Source organism: Sitophilus oryzae, unplaced genomic scaffold (genome assembly GCF_002938485.1).
Source record: "Sitophilus oryzae breed Bouriz unplaced genomic scaffold, Soryzae_2.0 scaffold_1745_pilon_pilon, whole genome shotgun sequence".
Lineage (NCBI taxonomy): Eukaryota > Metazoa > Arthropoda > Insecta > Coleoptera > Curculionidae > Sitophilus > Sitophilus oryzae.
Window position 1 is genome coordinate 1530536 of NW_022146441.1, and position 19463 is coordinate 1549998.

At 30.3% G+C, this 19463-nt stretch overlaps 3 protein-coding genes across 6 annotated transcripts; all 3 read right to left on the minus strand.

The window, feature by feature from the left end:
• Positions 1-171: 171 nt before the first annotated feature.
• On the minus strand, positions 172-5502 carry LOC115882083. Its single transcript, XM_030899938.1, has 6 exons — positions 5269-5502; positions 5125-5164; positions 4249-4449; positions 624-716; positions 455-562; positions 172-383 (listed from the first exon to the last, which is right to left on the minus strand). Exons 2-6 carry the CDS (start codon positions 5157-5159, stop codon positions 260-262), a joined length of 561 nt encoding a protein of 186 aa, XP_030755798.1. The 5' UTR covers positions 5160-5164; positions 5269-5502; the 3' UTR covers positions 172-259.
• An 881-nt stretch (positions 5503-6383) lies between these two features.
• On the minus strand, positions 6384-12604 carry LOC115882081 (zinc finger protein 595-like). The gene is made up of 8 exons (XM_030899932.1): positions 12236-12604; positions 11529-11738; positions 10885-11094; positions 10393-10608; positions 9885-10052; positions 6924-7016; positions 6749-6859; positions 6384-6679 (listed from the first exon to the last, which is right to left on the minus strand). Exons 1-8 carry the CDS (start codon positions 12268-12270, stop codon positions 6601-6603), a joined length of 1122 nt encoding a protein of 373 aa, XP_030755792.1. The 5' UTR covers positions 12271-12604; the 3' UTR covers positions 6384-6600.
• Positions 12605-16212: 3608 nt separating this feature from the next.
• Positions 16213-19367, minus strand: LOC115882082 (zinc finger protein 585A-like). Of its 4 annotated transcripts, XM_030899934.1 has the most exons (8): positions 19161-19362; positions 17937-18146; positions 17642-17851; positions 17348-17557; positions 16908-17003; positions 16734-16844; positions 16561-16671; positions 16213-16491 (listed from the first exon to the last, which is right to left on the minus strand). In XM_030899934.1, coding segments are annotated over exons 1-8 (1029 nt in total). In that variant the 5' UTR covers positions 19163-19362; the 3' UTR covers positions 16213-16412. The 4 variants fall into 4 exon arrangements, with proteins under 4 accessions (XP_030755794.1, XP_030755796.1, XP_030755795.1 ...); XM_030899936.1 differs by lacking the exon at positions 16561-16671 and having other exon boundaries at positions 19161-19367; XM_030899935.1 differs by lacking the exon at positions 16734-16844 and having other exon boundaries at positions 19161-19364.
• Positions 19368-19463: the final 96 nt, after the last annotated feature.

Genomic DNA, 19463 nt, shown 5'->3' on the forward strand with positions numbered 1-19463 from the left:
GCCAAGCTTTTAGCAAAATCCTGAAACTAATTTAAATCAATATTTTTGTAAGGTTAAGTTGAAATGAAGCGTTACAAAATGATGATCATTGATGATAAATCCTCGATAAATCTAATAAACTTAAAATTTATAATTCAAACTTTATTTCAGCAGAATAAATAATATACTTTCTTTTAGACAGAGGAATATTTATTTATACCGCAAAAAAACGACCATTCTGTTTTACATTTGTTCAATCCGACAACCTTCCTTCAAATTTTTAAAAAAATTGAATGTCCTTGAAAAACGCGTCTTCATCTAGAAACGGGGAGTTATCGTCAGGTTCCATTTTTATAAAATCTTCCAACTTCACCTTCTTAGCGACAGATACATTTTCGGCATTTCTGGAAACAATAAGAAATATTTAAAAAACAAATATGTATCCCATTAGTAAAAATATATTTAAAAAACATACTTAAAGTCAGCATGCAAATCTTTATGCTGAATCGGAGCGACATCATCAGGTTCTAATTTTAAAAGATCTGATTTTATTTGATTAGTCGCAAAAAGGCATTCAGTATTTCTGGAATTAAATTACATTAATATCATTATATTAGTAAAAATGCATTTAAAGAAAAGCATACTTAAACTCGTCGTTAAGTGGAGTGTGATCATCAATTTCAATTTTTAAAGAATCTAGTATCACTTCTTCAGTTACAGATGTACAACCAGGATTTCTGAAATAATGAAAAAGATAAACAGCAAAATATCGTGCTATCTAAAAAAATGGCGTGAAATTGGCCTGGAAGTGTCGATCAATAACATTCCCCCATATAAAGCCAACAAGAAAGATTTATTTTTATTGCTACAATTTATGTGCATGTTATAAGCCGACATTTTGGACTTTCGATTGAACGTATTGCTTCTTTGCAACCGGTCACGAACTTTATATACAGCTCAACATGTAGGAGGAGTCGATTCTAGGCAAATTGTGACTCTATTATTGGTCACGCGACTATGTGGGCGTGTCCGCACTATTATAACAGTCAACTAATTAGTATATTTTTAGGTATTTTAAAAAAATATTTTTGCTGATAATTTTCGAGTATTGGGTACGTAGATGATGTTTCATATAATTTAAAACTTTCAACTTCTTCGCCCTAATAGAACAATTTTTAAATATTACAGTCTTATAACTTTATAAAACAGTTTTTTTTAAATTCACATATTTCACCTTATCACCCGAAAAAATAGAAGATATGGCATCGTTGTAAATTTTCAAATTTCTGATTAGGTCTAGAATATATTTGTCTCTCTCATTACATAGGAGAGAGAACGAAGGATATATCAAATGTCAAACTTCCATCTGGTCTCAATTTTCTTTGTTATTTTGTTAATCAAAGTCAGTGTTGCCAGATATACCATTTAAATGGTATCTATACCATTTTTTCTTCCTTGATACCTGCAAAAATTTTGAGTATACCATTTTCCATTTTTCTACCATTTTTTGAAGACGTTACCATTTTTGGTAATGGTGTGGATCCGGTGGCTGACCTTGAAACGAGCTTTTGCTGCATATAGTCACAGACACTACGCATGTGCACATCTTCGATGTTGCCAGATTGCAAGTTATTTTGGAATTATTTTCAGTAGAATACAAATATGTGGTTTTCAGTGTTTTCAATATATACCGTATGATCGAGAAAACGGTGTTCAGTTGGCTGAGAAATGACGATTGAGGATATTTCCCATATAAAATGACAGCGATCTTCATTACATAGTCATCGCTGACGCTATTTTTTTTCAATCATAGTACGCGGTATATTATTTATATTATTACTTTAATATTTCGCACAACACGTCAACGCTTATTATGTATTTTTATAGTCAATAAAATTAAATAGAAATAAAACTCTAGATTATATCTCTTATATCTAATTGCTCTAGATTATTATGCTACGTTTAAAAAGGGCTTTATTAAAAATTCGGGAAATTAAAAGGGATGTGTCCAAGTTTTTTCTTTTTTTAATTTTTAAATGCTGTAGCTCCATGTCATGTTTATAATAGTTTTTTTAACATTCCATCAAAACTACGGAGGCCTTAAAAGGCATCCGTAATTAAAATTGTAGAATCAGCTTCAGCAACATTAACAGTTACCTTGTTTAATTCTGCTTATACATATATTGCATTATTTTTTCTGCTACCTTAAGATTTCTCTATTCTTACACCTAATTTATGTGATTTTCTTAGCACATATGGGGGGTGGGTCCCCAAAGAAGATTTATAAACCATATTTTTCCTAATGGAAGGATGGAATAGGATATGCAAAATTAAAATATTTTAATATTTATTTTCCAGACAAAGCATAATATAGTATTAAGATTAAGACATAACAAATATTACAAGAAAGATCTTAATATAAATCACAAACTAACTAAGTCTTAATTTGGTCTTGTATAAACACAGGTATAAAACTAATAAGATCAAAACTCAACCTTCACCATATTGTCAAGATTTGGCATTATAGGAAACAAGAAATTAGTAGTACACGATATTAAATACTGTAATGTATTTTACGACACAAACCATCTCCCTTCTAAAGAGAAAAAGATAAAACATAAAGCTTATTTTAGTTTAATCACCACCCTCTTTGATAAAATATATGTCTAAAATTGCTATTAATCCACTAACTTCATATTTTTAAGAAATTATGATACAAACATTATAACCAAAGTATATTATATTAGTAACATTATAGGTAAAATGTTACCTCTATCTCCCATTGACGTGTATTGTTCTATAAGACTCGTCATATGGTAGTACTTCAATACATCAATACATATAATCAAAACTATTGTTGCCTGTAAATAACTAGAAATTAAATAACTTGAAAGAAATAAAATAATTCTAATAAGTTTAAAACCATTAGGAAAAAATCCGTAAATGGTAATTTTTAATTCTAATGTAAATATATAAATAAATGTTATTATTATTACAATTTTATATATTCAATTTTATATATCATTCCTTAATTTTGGATATCAAGATAAATCTGAAATTATAAAATTAATTATAGAATTTGTTTTATTATTGATTAACAATCAAAAAAAAAATTTTAACTGCAGATAATTCGAAAATAAACTGCAATTTGGCAACATCGACGATGTGCGCTTGCGTAGTATCGCTGACCAAATGCAGCAAATATGGGCTTCAAGGTCAGCCACCGGATCCACACCTTTACCCCATTTTTCTACCATTTTTTTAGAATCCCAGCGATCTACATTTTTTAAACTTTTTAATGCAAACCAATCTAGTTTTCCACATCTACTAAAAATATGAAGCACATCTCTATTAGGCTATCTCATATCTCTATTATTTTTTATAGGTATTATTTCTTGAAAAGTTTTACCTATTTTATTCTAAGTCTAGGTTTTACCTATATTTTCAGAGCCAAATATGTAGATTATTAATGCTGAATTATTAATAATATATTTTATGTTACCTATCTATTTAAAATGTTCCCATTACCTTATTATTATATTAGGTCTGTTCGTTTTCCTGTTATTATCGATTCTGAATTGTCCAAGAACTCTCCAGCGCATGCGCAAATGAAATAATGTCTTCATATTTCCTTCTGCGCATACGCATCACAATTCTAGGACGGTTCAGAATCGGTAATAACAGGAAAACGAAAAAAGCTATTAATTATACCTATTTCTTTTATTATTATTTTGCATAAATAAAATGTTAAAAAAAAATTAAATGCCTTGCGCAAGAGTTCAAAACTGATGTGACAACCAACAGCTACGATGTTTTCAACCAAAATGAGGTTCGTTTGGTTTTTGGGGTTAATCCACGGTTAATCATAGTATCAAAATTATAAAAATATTAAGATCCTCTTTAAAAGTAAAAATACCATTTTTTTTTCAGTCAAATACCATTTTTTTAAATACTCGATACCACTTTTTATTTTTTCCATCTGGCAACACTGATCAAAGTGTTTTTCAGTAAACTTTTGGACATTTTTCTATCCCTAATCAAGTGTAGCTTTTAGATAAACTATAATATAATGAAAATATAGTGAAGTTATTACTTATTACTTATTACTTTATAGGGCCGAAATAAAGAAAAATTCAATGTTAAATAATTTTCCGTTTTTCTGAAAAACGGTAAGAGACCGCCAAGAAAAAAGTTCAGATTCGTAATCTACGACCTCAAAATACCAATTTTGGTGAAAATCGGACGATTTCTAGTTTTCCCAATAATTACCTATGCTTATTATAAAGGTGTTTTTGTAAGCCTTGCTTTGACCTATATTTGTTGAAACAGTGCTCACAAGAAAGCAGCTGTCTTTGTTCCGGTGGCAAGTGAGTTTCCTTGTGTTTGTCTAAATCTGCCTTACGCTGCGTTATGTACCTACATGTGGCACATACATAGACTTTTCTCTTAGTTTCCCTCAATTTAGTTACTCTAGAACAATTTTTAAATATTAGTCTTGTAACTATAACATATGTAACATATTGTTTTATATGTATATGCTTGTATTTAGTCATTGCTTGTAACTGTATAAAACAGGGTTTTACAAACATATAACTTCACATATATAACCGTTATAATTGTAAGAGACTCTCCCATTTTATCACTACAGGTGGAACACCTATAGATCTTTTTCTGCTATTTCTTCGATCCCTTCACCCTAATATTACAATTTTTAAATATTAGTCTTGTAGCTCTATAAAACATGGTATTTCAAACATATAACTTCACACCCCCCTCATATCACTGCTATAATATACTCTGCTATAATTCACAGACAACTGTTGCGCTAACAAAAGGTTTTGGTTTAATTTTTTACAACATAGTCATCGATATGTTGACATTATAGCTGGGAGATTATTACAGCCTTATATCTAAATACCGTATGATCGAAAAAAAACGGCGTCAGCGATGGCTATGAAATGAACATCAATGACAATGTCATTTTATATGTAAAATTATTTGGGAAATGTCATTGATCGTCATTTTCAAGCCAACGGGACGCCGTTTTTTTTTCGATCATACGGTATAATAACCTTAGTTAGCACTTAGATACTGGAATTAATGTACCAATTATTCATAAGAATCAAAATTTCAGATCATACTTACACTTTAAAAACTATTACTTCATCCATATTATCCATAGTTTCTAAAAGGAAATATCAGTATATCAGTTGTATAGAGGTAAATAAATAAACCAATCTCATTAGAGACTGGAGAGAACCTCCTGCAGAGCAATTTTACTTGATGTACCTTTTCTCTGGTATTTACAATTTTTAACCCGTAAATCACAGAGGAATATAATATCTAAGACTTATTTATTTACTTTTTTGGAATATTTACAGGCAGATTTAATAGATTATTTATTTACTATTGCTGTACTTGTTTGTATTTGTACCACAGGTTAGTACTTTTTTATTCGTCTCTGTCTAATAATTAACCATAGATTATAACTTTGACTCTCGTTGATTATTCTTTTTCTAGACACTGGCCTAATGACCTATCTCAGTTCAAGCCATCTAACAAGAAAGAAGAGAAAATCTATATCAAATCTGTGTTTTTTTTTCCTATTTTTGGCCACTTGTCTATTACGACATTCAGCCAGCTTATTTCTTGATATTTAATTAGCGTTTAAAATCGGACAAATACAGACTCACACACACATTTATCACCCATGTCCGAGGGCGGAATCGAACCGGCGACCTTGCGTCTACTAGAATGCGACGCAATCATTTCGACCACACGGCCGACAAATCTGTGGTTACTCATTGTTTCGAAACGTAAATATTAAAAAGAAGAAGAACGTTACCGGGAATCTGTGGTTATTGCTCTTTTAAGTCCTGAAATACCAATTGGAAGAAGAATGCTGGTGGCGCCATTATAGAAAGTGAGAAAATTTTGAACTAATGTTCCCAAGGTTGCCAAGATAGCAAAATACTGAAACTGAAACCCTTAATCCACAGCCTTAATCTAATGGTGCGTTTAGACTTGATCCTCCGCGAATGCTCAAGTGTAAACGGCTGTGCGCGCACGCTCACTCTGAATCTGTCTGCGCGCGAGTAGCCGCAAACGTGAGCCGTCTGGTGTCGGTTTTTGATCCGTGCTCAAAGGGATTTTATGTGTGCGCCAACGCTCAGTTTGGACCGGCAATTTGTTTTGTCTGCGTTCTTGCGTGCGTGTGTGATTTTTTCGTTTTCATAAAATTATGAAGTTGATCAATGACGCTCAGCTCGTGCGTGCTCAAGTCTAAACGCACCATAAGACTGAAACCAAACTTAAACTAATTTAAATCAAGATTTTTGTAAGTCTAAAATGAAGGGATCTGTTACAAAATGGTGAAAAATCTAATTTAACCTATAATTCAAACCTTGTTTCAGCAGAATAAATAATATATTTACTTTTAGACAGCAATATTTATACAAAAAAACGACCATTCTGTTGTTTACGTTTATAAAGTCGTTATGTCGCTCTTACAATTTTTCTGATATTTTATAGAAAACATGATTTTTCTGTGCACGATTTGAGTTTATTGTGTTCCTTAAGGCCTTTTTAATCTTCTAATAATGTAAGTACCCATTATTATCGTCAGTCGTTATTGTCAGGTTCCATTTTTATAAAATCTTCCAACTTCACCTTTTTAGCGACAGATAAATTTTCGCCATTTCTGGAAACAATAAAAAATATTTAAACACAATATGTATCCCATTAGTAAAAATACATTTAAAAAACATACTTGAAGTCATCCTGCAAGTCTTTATGCTGAATCGGAGCGACATCATCAGGTTCTAATTTTAAAAGATCTTCTGATTTTATTTGATTAGTCGTAATAAGACATTCGGTATTTCTGGAATTAATAAATTACATTATTATCGTTATATTAGTATAAATGCATTTAAAGGAAAGCATACCTAAACTCGTCCTTTAGTGGAGTGTGATCATCAAGTTCAATTTTTAAAGAATCTAATATCACTTTGTCAGTTACTGATGTACAATCAGGGTTTCTGAAATAATAAAATAAATTAAACAGCAAAATATCGTGCAATCTAAAAAAGTGGCGTGAAATTGGCCTGGAAGTGTCGATCAATAACATTCCCCTATATAAAGCAAACAAGAAAGATGTATTTTTATTGCTACAATTTATGTGCATGTTATATTTTGCTTCTTTGCAACCAGTCATGAACTTTATATACAGCTCAACAACATGTAGGAGGAGTCGATTCTTGGCAAATTGTGACTCTATTATTGGTCACGCGACTATGTGGGCGTGTCCGCACGATTATAACCATAGACTTAAAATAAAATATAGACTGAACATCTCATTCATAAATAGCTGGAACATGCGGTCAGACAATGTCTAGTTATTGTTGTGTTATTGTTTTAGGTTATAACCAGTGCGACACGAGCGATAGACAGGTTGTCTCTGTCGTAACGGTCGTTCCCTGACGACTCTGCCGAGAAACACAACACTGTCTTTCGTTTCTCAAGTACATCTGAACTCTCCGTATCATAGCCGGGTAATTTTTTGTTTTAATGAGCTGAAATTAAAAATATATCGTATTTAAACTTTTTTATATTTGATTAAGATTTAGGACAGGTTTTTTTAAATAAAAGTTTAGAAAAAAGTCCAAAAAGGATAAAAATAATAAAATACACGTTATAGAAGACATTTTATAATCGAAATTACGTAATTTTTGAAATTAATAATAAATTATTAATTTTAGTGAAACATTTGCAACCCTTAATATTAATCAAAACAGGATCTATTCCACAGATATAATAGAATCGGCGACAGGGGGAGAAAAAAAATATGATTGTTGTAATTTTTTTTCTGGTTAAGTGATGTCTTATTATGTAAATTAGAGAAAACATAAATCTGTTCCATTAAAGCAAGGAAGGTGATAGGAAGTGGATAAAATGAAAACTACATTTATTTAACTCGGTACTGTCTTTATTATACCGGGTGCGTCCAAAAGTGGCTCATCCCCATAATTTTTTTATATTTTCAAATAAAATACAAGATTTAGTATGTTAGTATATGACATAAATTAGGATTGATTGACGCATTCAATTGTTTTTGGTCACTTCCTGTTTCACCGGAAATGACTATAACTTTTAATTTTTAAACGGCACCCTTGGTATATTTCTACTTTATTCGATAGAAAATGACACTCTGAATAGAATGACATATCATATGTCAACTTTTGACATTTTCGCATATGGTTTAATTGTAATTGTAACACGCGGTTCATAACGACAATTTGACTCGAAATACCAAGTGTGTGGTATCAATATATTCATAAAAAAATGCTTTTTCCAAATATGCTAATGAGTCACCCTTGTTCCATTTGAAAAAATTGACATATGTATGATTAAAAATACGATTTGTACATCTTTTAACCGGCCTAGACAAGACACGAAACCTATTAGACGATCAAAACTATTTTTCCAAGACTCCTTAATTAAAACTTAGTGTTTTTAACAACACCATGGCACCCTGGATTGCAATTTAAAATACGATTTGTTTTTAAACGACAATGTCAAAAGTTGACATATGATATGTCATTCTATTCAGAGTGTCATTTTTTATCGAATAAAGAGCAATATACCGAGGGTGCCTTTAAAAATCAAAAGATGTAATCATTTCGGTGAAACAGGAAGAGACCAAAAACAATTGAATACGTCAATAAATCCTAATTTATGTCATATACCTACTAACATAAAAATCTGTTTTTTATCTAAAAAATAAAAAGTTATAGGGGTGAGCCACTTTTTAAGACGACCCGGTATATTAAAAATATTGTTTCATAATTTAATATCATTTTAAAATTCTTGTATGTTATTTTAGATTTTGAAGATAATTTTAGAATAAACCGGAATATATTTTTAATAAAAACATTATTAATTATTAACAGGGTTATAATTATGATTTTGTTACAATGTAAGTAAGTAAATAATGTAATGTAAGAGAAAAAAATCAGATTTTACATTTTACTAAAATATTATCTAAATAAGAGCCTTTCTACAACAACGCTACTGACTCCTAATGGGTAAATTGAGAGTTGCCTACCGGTCGAAAGTCGTTTCAAGACTTAAATGGATTATTTAAGTCAAATTCCTTGCAAATTTGGCACTGGCGAACCATATTTTATAGTTCTTGAACAGAAAAAGTCAATAAAATAAACACTTAACGGCTACAAGCTAAGAAAATGCGTTAATACAGCCGGGAACATAGCGGCAACAAAGCTTTACCGCACACGTGCGACGCGTACTACAAGGTAATAAATGAATGAATAGGCTCCCTCGCCTCTAATCGGTGTTGTCATATTGTAAAGAACTTATCCTTTTTAAACAGTATCCGACTTATAATTTAGTAGTATAAGGACTATTTAATACATCTATGGAATATTAAAACCTACTTTATTAAACTGTAGTATTAATATCTCAATATATGTGTATAACAAAAAAAAAATATTGATAATATTAAAGACGTGACAACATAGGCTGGATGAGGAAGGCTCGGTCGACTGTACCCAGAAGTAAACATGTGTATAAAAAAGATTGTTTGACCGCGTTGAGATGTAAATAGTGTAGTCTATATTTTATTTTAAGTCTATGATTATAACAGTCAACTAATTAGTATATTTTTAGGTATTTTAAAAACATATTTTTGCTGATAATTTTTTAGTATTGGGTACGTAGATGATGTTTCATATAATTTAAAACTTCATACAAATTGTACATTACCACTATCTATAAATATATAGTGTGTTTCATATAGAGCATTCAACTCAATTATGAGCAGTGAGCAGTTCATAATCGAGGCATCATTTTAATTTCGAATATAATAAATATAGTTAAACAATTTTTACCTGGAACAAGTAGGATTATTCACAAGGTGGTGTTGTAAGTCTTGTTTTTTCATATATGTTTTGTCACTGTCTTGACAAGCAAACAACTTTCGATCTTCTGGTACAAAGTGAATTTTATTGTGTCTGTTAAGCCTGTACTGACGTGGCACTTTCTTCAACTTCTTCGCCCTAATAGAACAATTTTTAAATATTACAGTCTTATAACTTTATAAAACAGTTTTTTTTAATTTCACATATATTTCACTGCTATAATTTGCAGATAACTATAACTAATATATAAGATATTTATATATATATATATATATATATATATATATATATTTCACTGCTATAATTTGCAGACAACTGTTGAACTAACAAAAGATTTTTGTTAAAATTTTTTCAACAGAATCACCCATGTGTTGACATTACAGCTGCAGGGTTATTGCTAATAATCTCTACTTTTTTTTACATGAAAGTGTAATGATTTAATGATCTAGGTATAAGTTTTAAACAAAAATAAATTTACCTGGAATCAGTATGTTTTTTAACAAGGTGGCTTTGTAAACACAGTTTTGTTGTATATTTATTGCCGCAGTGCGCACACGCAAACAACTGACGTTCTTCCCGTGCCAAGTGAACTTTTTTGTGCCTATAAAGACTGGCCTGATATGGCGTTTGGAAGCCACATTTGGAACATCTATGGACCTTTTTCTGCGATTTCTTCAATGCCTTCGCCCTAATACTACAATTTTTAAATATTAGTCTTGTATTCTTATATCCACAAAAATATATATGATCTCTGTAGCATATGATCGATATGTCGTTTGGAAGCTACATTTGGAACATCGATAGATCTTTTTCTGCGATTCCTTCAATGCCTTCGCCCTAACAATATTACAGTCTTGTAACAAATTTTACAACATATGTTGACATTATAGTTGGGAGATTATTATAGCCTTATATCCGCAACAGTATATATTATCTATGTATAATAATCCTTAAACAAAAATAAATTTACCTGGAATCAATATGATTTTTATCTAGGTGGTATTGTAAGCATCGGTTTGTTGTATACTTGTTGCCACAGTGCTCACAAGTAAACATTCGTCTTTCTTCTGGTGCCAAGTGAATTTTCTTGTGTTTAAAAAGATAGTACCTTATTGGCGTTTGATAGACACATAAGGAACAACTATATAACTTTATCTGCGATTCCTTCAATTCATTCTCCCTAATAGAATTTCATTTAAATATTACAGTCTTGTAACTCTATAAAACAGGCTTTTTCAAACATATAACAGGGTGTCCTCACATATACAGGGTGTCCCACTTAAGATGGACACAAGCCAATATCGCATTTCTTACCCTCGGCAAAATGTACGTCTTATAGCCATACAGCCTCCTGCCAAAAATGAAAAAGATCGCTCAACAAACAACCAAGATATTGGCTTGTATCCATCTTAAGTGGGACACCCTGTATATAAACCTGTTATAATTTCACAGGTGACTGTTAAACTAACAAAATATTTCTGTTAGAAAAATTACAAAAATGAACAGGATTCCCATATATAGAAAATATAGTTTGGTTTGGGAGATTACATATATTATAGCCTTATCATCACGTATAATGATCTATGTATAATTCTTAAACAAAAATAAATTTACCTGGAATTAGTATGCTTATTGTAAAGGTGGTTTCGTAAGCCTTCCTTTGTCCTATATTTGTTGGCACAGTGCTTACAAGAAAGCAGCTGTCGTGGTTCCGGTGGCAAGTGAGTTTTCTTGTGTTTGTTAAAACGTTTCTCATGCAACGTTATGTAGCTACATGAGGCACATATATAGACTTTTCTCTGCGATTCATTCAATTCAGTCACTCTAATAAAACAATTTTTAAATATTACTCTTGTAACTATGTAAAATACGAGAGTCTCTTACAAATTATAACCGACATATAACTCCACATATTATATGTCGGTTATAATTTGTAAGAAACTCTCGTATTTGATAGCTACATGTGGACCATCTATAGATCTTTTTCTGCTATTTCTTCGATCCCTTCGCCCTAATGGTACAATTTTTAAATATTAGTCTTGTAACTCTATAAAATAGGGTTTTTCAAACATATAACTTCACACCCCCCTCATATCCCTGCTATAATTCACAGACCACTGTTGCGCGAAAACAAAAGGTTTTTGTTAAGAAATTTACAACCATAGTTTACAACACAACATAGTCATCGATATGTTGACATTATAGCTGAGAGATTATTACAGCCTTATATCAAAATATAATAATAACCTTAGTTAGCACTTAGCTACTGGGAATTAATGTACCAATTATTCATACGAATCAAAATTTGAGATCATACTTACATTTTAAAAACTATTACTTCATTTATATTATCCATTGTTTCTAAAAGGAAATATCAGTATAGAGGCAAATAAATAAACCAATTTCATTGGAAATTGGAGAGAACCTCATGCAGAGCATTTACTTAATGTACCTTGCCTCTGGTATTTACAATTTTTAACCCTTAAATCATAGTGGAATATAATATCTAAGACTTATTTATTTACTTTTTTGGAATGTTTACAGTATGGTTTACAGGCACTTGTTTATTCTTGTATTTGTCAATTTGTCTAATAATTAACCATAGATTATAATTTTGACTAGCTTTGATTATTCTTTTTCTAGATTCTAGCCCAATAACCATAGACTTAAAATAAAATATAGACTACACTATTTACATCTCAACGCGGACAAACAACCTTTTTTGTACACATGTTTACTTCTGGGGTGCGACTTTGTTCAAGTTAGCAACCGATCGTTTAGAAGCGATGTCGAAACCAGATCGATACTATGTTCATTGCAAAACTAGTGTCGCTCAAATGCTGCGAAATATGGTATCACTATCACACTCTTGCACACGTGTCTAGACTGTCGCCTCGCCACAAAGCTAGAAATCAGAATATCGCTACAAATCGATGTTGCTACTGAACATAGTGCATCAAGCTACAAATTACTTTGCTATCGCTTTGAAACATGAACAAAGTTGCACCCCTGAAATGAAGGGAACCGTTACAAAATGGTGAAAAATCTAATAAACCAGAATTAACCAGTTTCAGCAGAATAAATAATATATTTACTTTTAGACAGCAATATTCATGCCACAAAAAAACGACCATTCTGTTGTTGACGTATATCACACGTATATAAAGTCGTTATATCCATAGATAAAAGAAAATAATCTACTATTAAGATAGATATGAAACTTAATAGTAAAATTTTTGGGTCAAAGCGCCCCTCCGTGTTTTTAGTGGACACTACGTTTAACCCAGCGCCTTCGCCTTTTCTGCTGTAAATGTTTTTTATGTTTATATTTGAATTGAAAGGATTTATTTTTAGTTACACTGATATATTGGTATATCAGAGTAACTTTAATAAAACATAAGAATATATATATATATATATATATATATATATATATATATATATATATATATATATATATATATATATATATATATATATATATATATATATATAGTACAATTCTTTAAAAGTTCCTCTAATATGGCCGACCTAGTTAGGGAAAATTGGTAATTTTTTTTAATGAAAAAATAAGTTGGCGTTAGCGAATTAAGAAATTGATTTAGTCTTTGGTTAACAATAACATTTTTCAGGATTGTCAAGTTGACGTTAAAGTTAGGTTATTAGGTGGTTGTCAAAAATAAAACATAGATTATTGAAATTATTTAATAAGAATAAAGGTATTTTACAGCAGATTCGAAGAGATTTTACTTAAAGGTATTTTATAAACTTTCTCAGTGAGAATATTAACTCCCCCTGTTTCTTATATTTCAGTTAAAGGGACGTAAGAACTATAGGAAGTGAATTTTTGTTTTCATGTTTTGACGATATCTGAGAGTTCCTAGAATTATCAAGATTATTGAATAATTATAGCTGTTTAATAAGTGAAATTAATAGAAGACTTGGAAATAGGATGATTCGTTTCATGTTATAGTTTATAGATTACCTGATTTCTCTTAATTTGTTTTTTTATTTCAGTACAGTTAATCACAAATTGAATTGATGTGTGCAAAACAGCTATATATTTTCAAACATCTTATTTAAATAGTTTTTTTATATACTGTTAAACTGTTTCAACTACAAAGCTTTAGCAAAAGTTATAAGGTAATAAATTTTGTAGATATAATTTATGAAAATTTATATATAAAGTTTAGAACACAATCCTCTGAGGGGAAAAGACATACTCAAAACTCATTAAATATACTTTTATTAAAAAATAACAACATACAAAAACAGCCATGCAAACTGTAATAATCAGAACATTATCCACATACCTTTATTAAATATGTTATGACACTCCTGTCAAGAAAGCCAGAAATGTTTGTTTAAATATTAACTTATTTTAAATTGCCAGAAACACATCAGAATATGTCACAACCACAACTATAGGTTTGGAATCAGTACTAAATTTTATACCTAGTAAGTAATGTGTGAACTAACAAGTATAGGATAAAAAAGAATTATTAATATAGGGTGTACTATACAATGTCCTGCTTATTTATGAAATTACTTTCCCTTTCAAATCACGAGGAATACCAGTAAAATAAAACATAATTTTTGATTTGGTTTGGTGTTTGATATTCTAACTACATCTATTACAAACCTTAAAGTGCTTTTAGTGAGTAACTGTATTTTTTTATTATTCTTTGTGCATCCTGTAAAGTAAAAAAATATATATTTCAAGAAATATATAAAAAACAATGCAATAGATATTAGCATATCTCTCAACAGATTCATAAAAACTACTTACAATTATTATTGTACATATTATATATTTCAAGTGTTATTTGATCTTTGGTCCCATTACCAACATTACCTTATTTAAGTATTCTCTACTAACTCAACTTTTAAACCTGTTTTAAACCTTCTTTATATTTTAAAATTGATTTACAACAATCTGTAATGCCCGCGCTGTTTCCTGAAATATAAGTTTTAATCTATTTATTATCATATACATATTACAAACCTGAAAATTACTGATCACGAGGGAAACTTCTCAAAATAATTAGAGACCTTTTACAAACATCTGGACTAATTTATTTTCACGAATTTGTGGACGAGTCAACATTTTCTAATACGTTTTTAAGCGTTTTACACATTTTGAATATCTTCCAGCCTATTCCCTCTCAGTTCTTGATCGGTGAAAAGATTATTTATAACTTATAACTATATATAATTAGTACTGCAGGCTGCACAAAGAACAAAATCAAGTAGAAATTGTGAATAAAATCTCAAAAAATAATGAAAAATATTTAGAAAAAGGAACGGTAAACGTCAGTGTCTGTCAATGTCAGCCAAGTGTCAGAGTTCAATTGGATTTACCACAGATTATCAATTTGAACGATTTGAACTACAGTCGATTCCAGTCTAGAGATTTTCGTTTTTTAAGCCTCCCATACTGAAGTCCGCTGCATATTGGGAAGTTTTAAATGAATACACAAAAGTATATATATATATATATATATATATATATATATATTTTACAATTTATTTTTTTATTTATTTTACAGAGTTTCAAACAACGAATACATACCATATATTTTTCTTTTATCTAAGATACATACCTTATCGTCTTTTGGAAACACGTACATTTTTGCAGTTTTGTTAGTTTCTTTGCAAGATGCAACACAACAAGAAAACACCATTTTTACAGTTAATAAATAATAAAACTTTTTCTGACTATGATATTTAAAATTTAGATAGATGGAAAATTAAAAAACAAACGAGTATTTGCAAACGCAGGCCCAAATTCAATAAAAATCAAAATTTTTCCTGCGAAAATCAGGCTTTTTTCACTTAAAATGTATTTTTTGATTTATCAGCAGTCATTGTCAAGTTGACAATATACAGGGTGTTTTCGAATTAGTCTAAAAAAATTATGGTGTGATTCCTCATGTGTTCTTAAAACAATTTTTATATAACCATTGGGTCTAAAGTACTTCCTTTCTGATCTACAGGGTGTTAAAATTTAAAAAAATCGATTTTTTTGCTTAACATAAATGGTACACCACTGCTTTTTTAAAGAAAATATATTTTTTTCTTGACTGGCCATCCTTTTTCAACAAAATTGATCTTTTGAGTTTTTCTTGTTCATCAAACGGTTGTCGAGAAAAAAATAAATATACTTATTAAGAGCCCGCCTTAATTCGTTTTCTAACGATTTTTTATTTTTTAGATTAATTAGGAAACACCCTGTATATGCATATCACAGGCAACCAAATAAACTACTAACCTCTAAAAATAATTTTTCCTACCACTAGCGACATACCGTGTTTTTAGTGTGTACTAAATTATTTTATCAAAATTTCACCATATAAGTTTCCAGGCAATGGTTATGTATCTCTTACAATTTTTCTGATATTTTATAGAAAACATGATTTTTCTGTGCACTATTTGAGTTTATTGTGTTCCTTAAAGCCTCTTTTAATCTTCTAATAATGTAAGTACCCATTATTATCGTCAGTCGTTATTGTCAGGTTCCATTTTTATAAAATCTTCCAACTTCACCTTTTTAGCGACAGATAAATTTTCGCCATTTCTGGAAACAATAAAAAATATTTAAACACAATATGTATCCCATTAGTAAAAATACATTTAAAAAACATACTTGAAGTCATCCTGCAAGTCTTTATGCTGAATCGGAGCGACATCATCAGGTTCTAATTTTAAAAGATCTTCTGATTTTAGTTCATTAGTTGCAATAAGACATTCAGTATTTCTGGAATTAATAAATTACATTATTATCGTTATATTAGTATAAATACATTTAAAAAAACATACTTGAAGTCATCCTGCAAGTCTTTATGCTGAATCGGAGCGACATCATCAGGTTCTAATTTTAAAAGATCTTCTGATTTTAGTTCATTAGTTGCAAAATGACATTCAGTATTTCTGGAATTAATAAATTACATTATATTATCATATTAGTAAAAATGCATTTAAAGAAAAGCATACTTAAACTCATCGTTAAGTGGAGTGTGATCATCAATTTCAATTTTTAAAGAATCTAATATCACTTCATCAGTTACAGATGTACAATCATCAGCATTTCTGAAAACAATAACAAAAAAATTAAACAGCGAAATACCGTGCGATTTAAAAAAGAATGGCGTGAAATTGACCTGGAAGTGATGATCAATAACATTTCCCTATATAATTTTACCTATAAATGATGTAAAGCAAATAAGAAAGGGCGTGTATGTATTTTTATTTCTACAATTTATGCCCATGTTATAAGGCCATAAGCTGACATCTTAGACTTTCAATCAGTCAGACTTTTAGTCGCAATCTTGACAAGCAAAAATAATGCTAGCAACAAATAACAAGCAATATACAGCTGGGAGGTTAAAATCAATAATATCCACGAAATAATTCTTAAACAAAAATAAATTTACCTCAGATCAGTATGATGATACTTAAGGTGCCATTGTAAGCCTTGTTTTTGTATATATGTTTTGTTGCAATGCAGACAAGCAAACCTCTGTCGTTCTTCAGGTGGCAAGTGAGTGTTCTTGTGTGTGTTAAGATGGGACTTATATGGCGTTTGGTAGCTACACATGGAACATCTATAGACCTTTTTGTGCGATTTCTTCAATGCCTTCGCCCTAAGAGTATTACAGTCTTGTAACAAATTTTACAATTCTATCTCTAGTATCTATGTATAATAATTCTTAAACAAAAAAAATTACCTTGAATCAATCTTATTATTCTGAAGGTGGAGTTGTAAGAGCTGTTTTCTTGTATATGTTTTATCGCAATGCAGACAAGCAAACATCTGTCGTTCTCCAGGTGCCAAGTGAATTTTCTTGTGGTTGTTAAAATTGAACTTATATGTTGTTTGGTAGCTACATGTGCAACATCTATAGATCTTTTTCTGCGATTCCTTCAATGCCTTCGCCCTAAGAGTATTACAGTCTTGTAACAAATTTTACAATTCTATTTCTAGTATCTATGTATAATAATTCTTAAACAAAAAAAAATCACCTTGAATCAATATGATTATTCTGAAGGTGGTGTTGTAAGCGTTGTTTTCTTGTATATGTTTTGTCGCAATGCAGACAAACAAATATCTGTCGTTCTCCAGGTGCCAAGTGAATTTTCTTGTGGTCGTTAAAATTGGACTTCCTTGTCGTTTGGTAGCTACATGTGCAACATCTATGGACCTTTTTCTGCAATTCCTTCAATGCATTCGCCCTAAGAGTACAATTTTTAAATATTAGTCTGAGTCTTGTAACTTTATAAAGGTTTTTCAAACATATAACCTCATATGGTCATTTGACATGTCATATACATGTCACATTTGACAACCCTGTCAAATATGTTTACATAAATATACGACGGCCTCCCCTAAAGAGCAATGAGAGGATTTATGTCCCGGTTATGGAGTGTAGAGGTAAGGAGAAATAACTCTTATGGTATTTTTATTGAAAAAGTGGTCACAAAATGTGGGAAGAATAAGGGTTCACTAAATGACCACAGTGCCTGCAGTGCAAAATAAGCCCTTAATTACCTTATTTTTATAACACGGTTACAGTATCAGTTACCCTCTTGATTATGACCATTCTAATAAAAAATAAAATAGAAACGATTAGTTTATTCTAAAATCGACAATATACCAGAATACCATAATGCCAGATGTATTAATATCTAATAATTAAGATATCAATGACAGTGAGTAAGAAACGACGCCTCAGTGAAGTCATGGTAGGCTTTGGAAAAAAGTTCCTTTTGACGTAATAGTATAAACGTCAAAGTGTTATTAGATCAACATTTTGATAGTCTTAGCAGCGTTTTTTCTCTTTTGAAGACAGGAATTTAAGAGGTACCCTTGGTATATATATTTAAACGTATTTGTAGGTCACAGACAACTGTTCAACTAACCAGATTTTTGTTTTGGACTAATTAAGACGTCCTCACCAAATAGACAACAGCCTGTTCTTGTAATTCCATTTTTTAATGACAAGCCTGAAATTTGTGTTGCCCATACAATGGAATATTACATAAAAATAACGTCTTCGTATCGAGAGCGCCAAAAATTTTTATTTCTAACACATAAGAAACCATATCGTGTAGCGACAGCACAAACTATAGCAAGATGGTTAAAGATTGTTTTAGTTAAGTCAGTTTTGGTTTTTTTTTATAGAACTTAGCTACTGGGAATTAATGTACTAATTATTCATAAGAATCAAAATTTCAGACCATACTTACATTTTAAAAACTATTACTTCATCTAGGTTCTGGTACCTTTTAGGTATATCGCCAATCTTGAAGTTATTGATGTAAATTTGATATTAATATGTTCTACAATTAATATTTTAACGTTTTAAGTACGGATCGTCGGCTAAACGTTTGTGATCTCAAACAATCAATAAAATTATTTTTTGACCAAATTTGAGGTTAAATATAGTTTTCTCCCTGGTTTAAATAAAACTTTATTTTAAACGTATTTGCTAATAACCTATCTCAATTCAAGCCATCTAACAGGAAAGAAGAGAAAATCTACGTCAAATC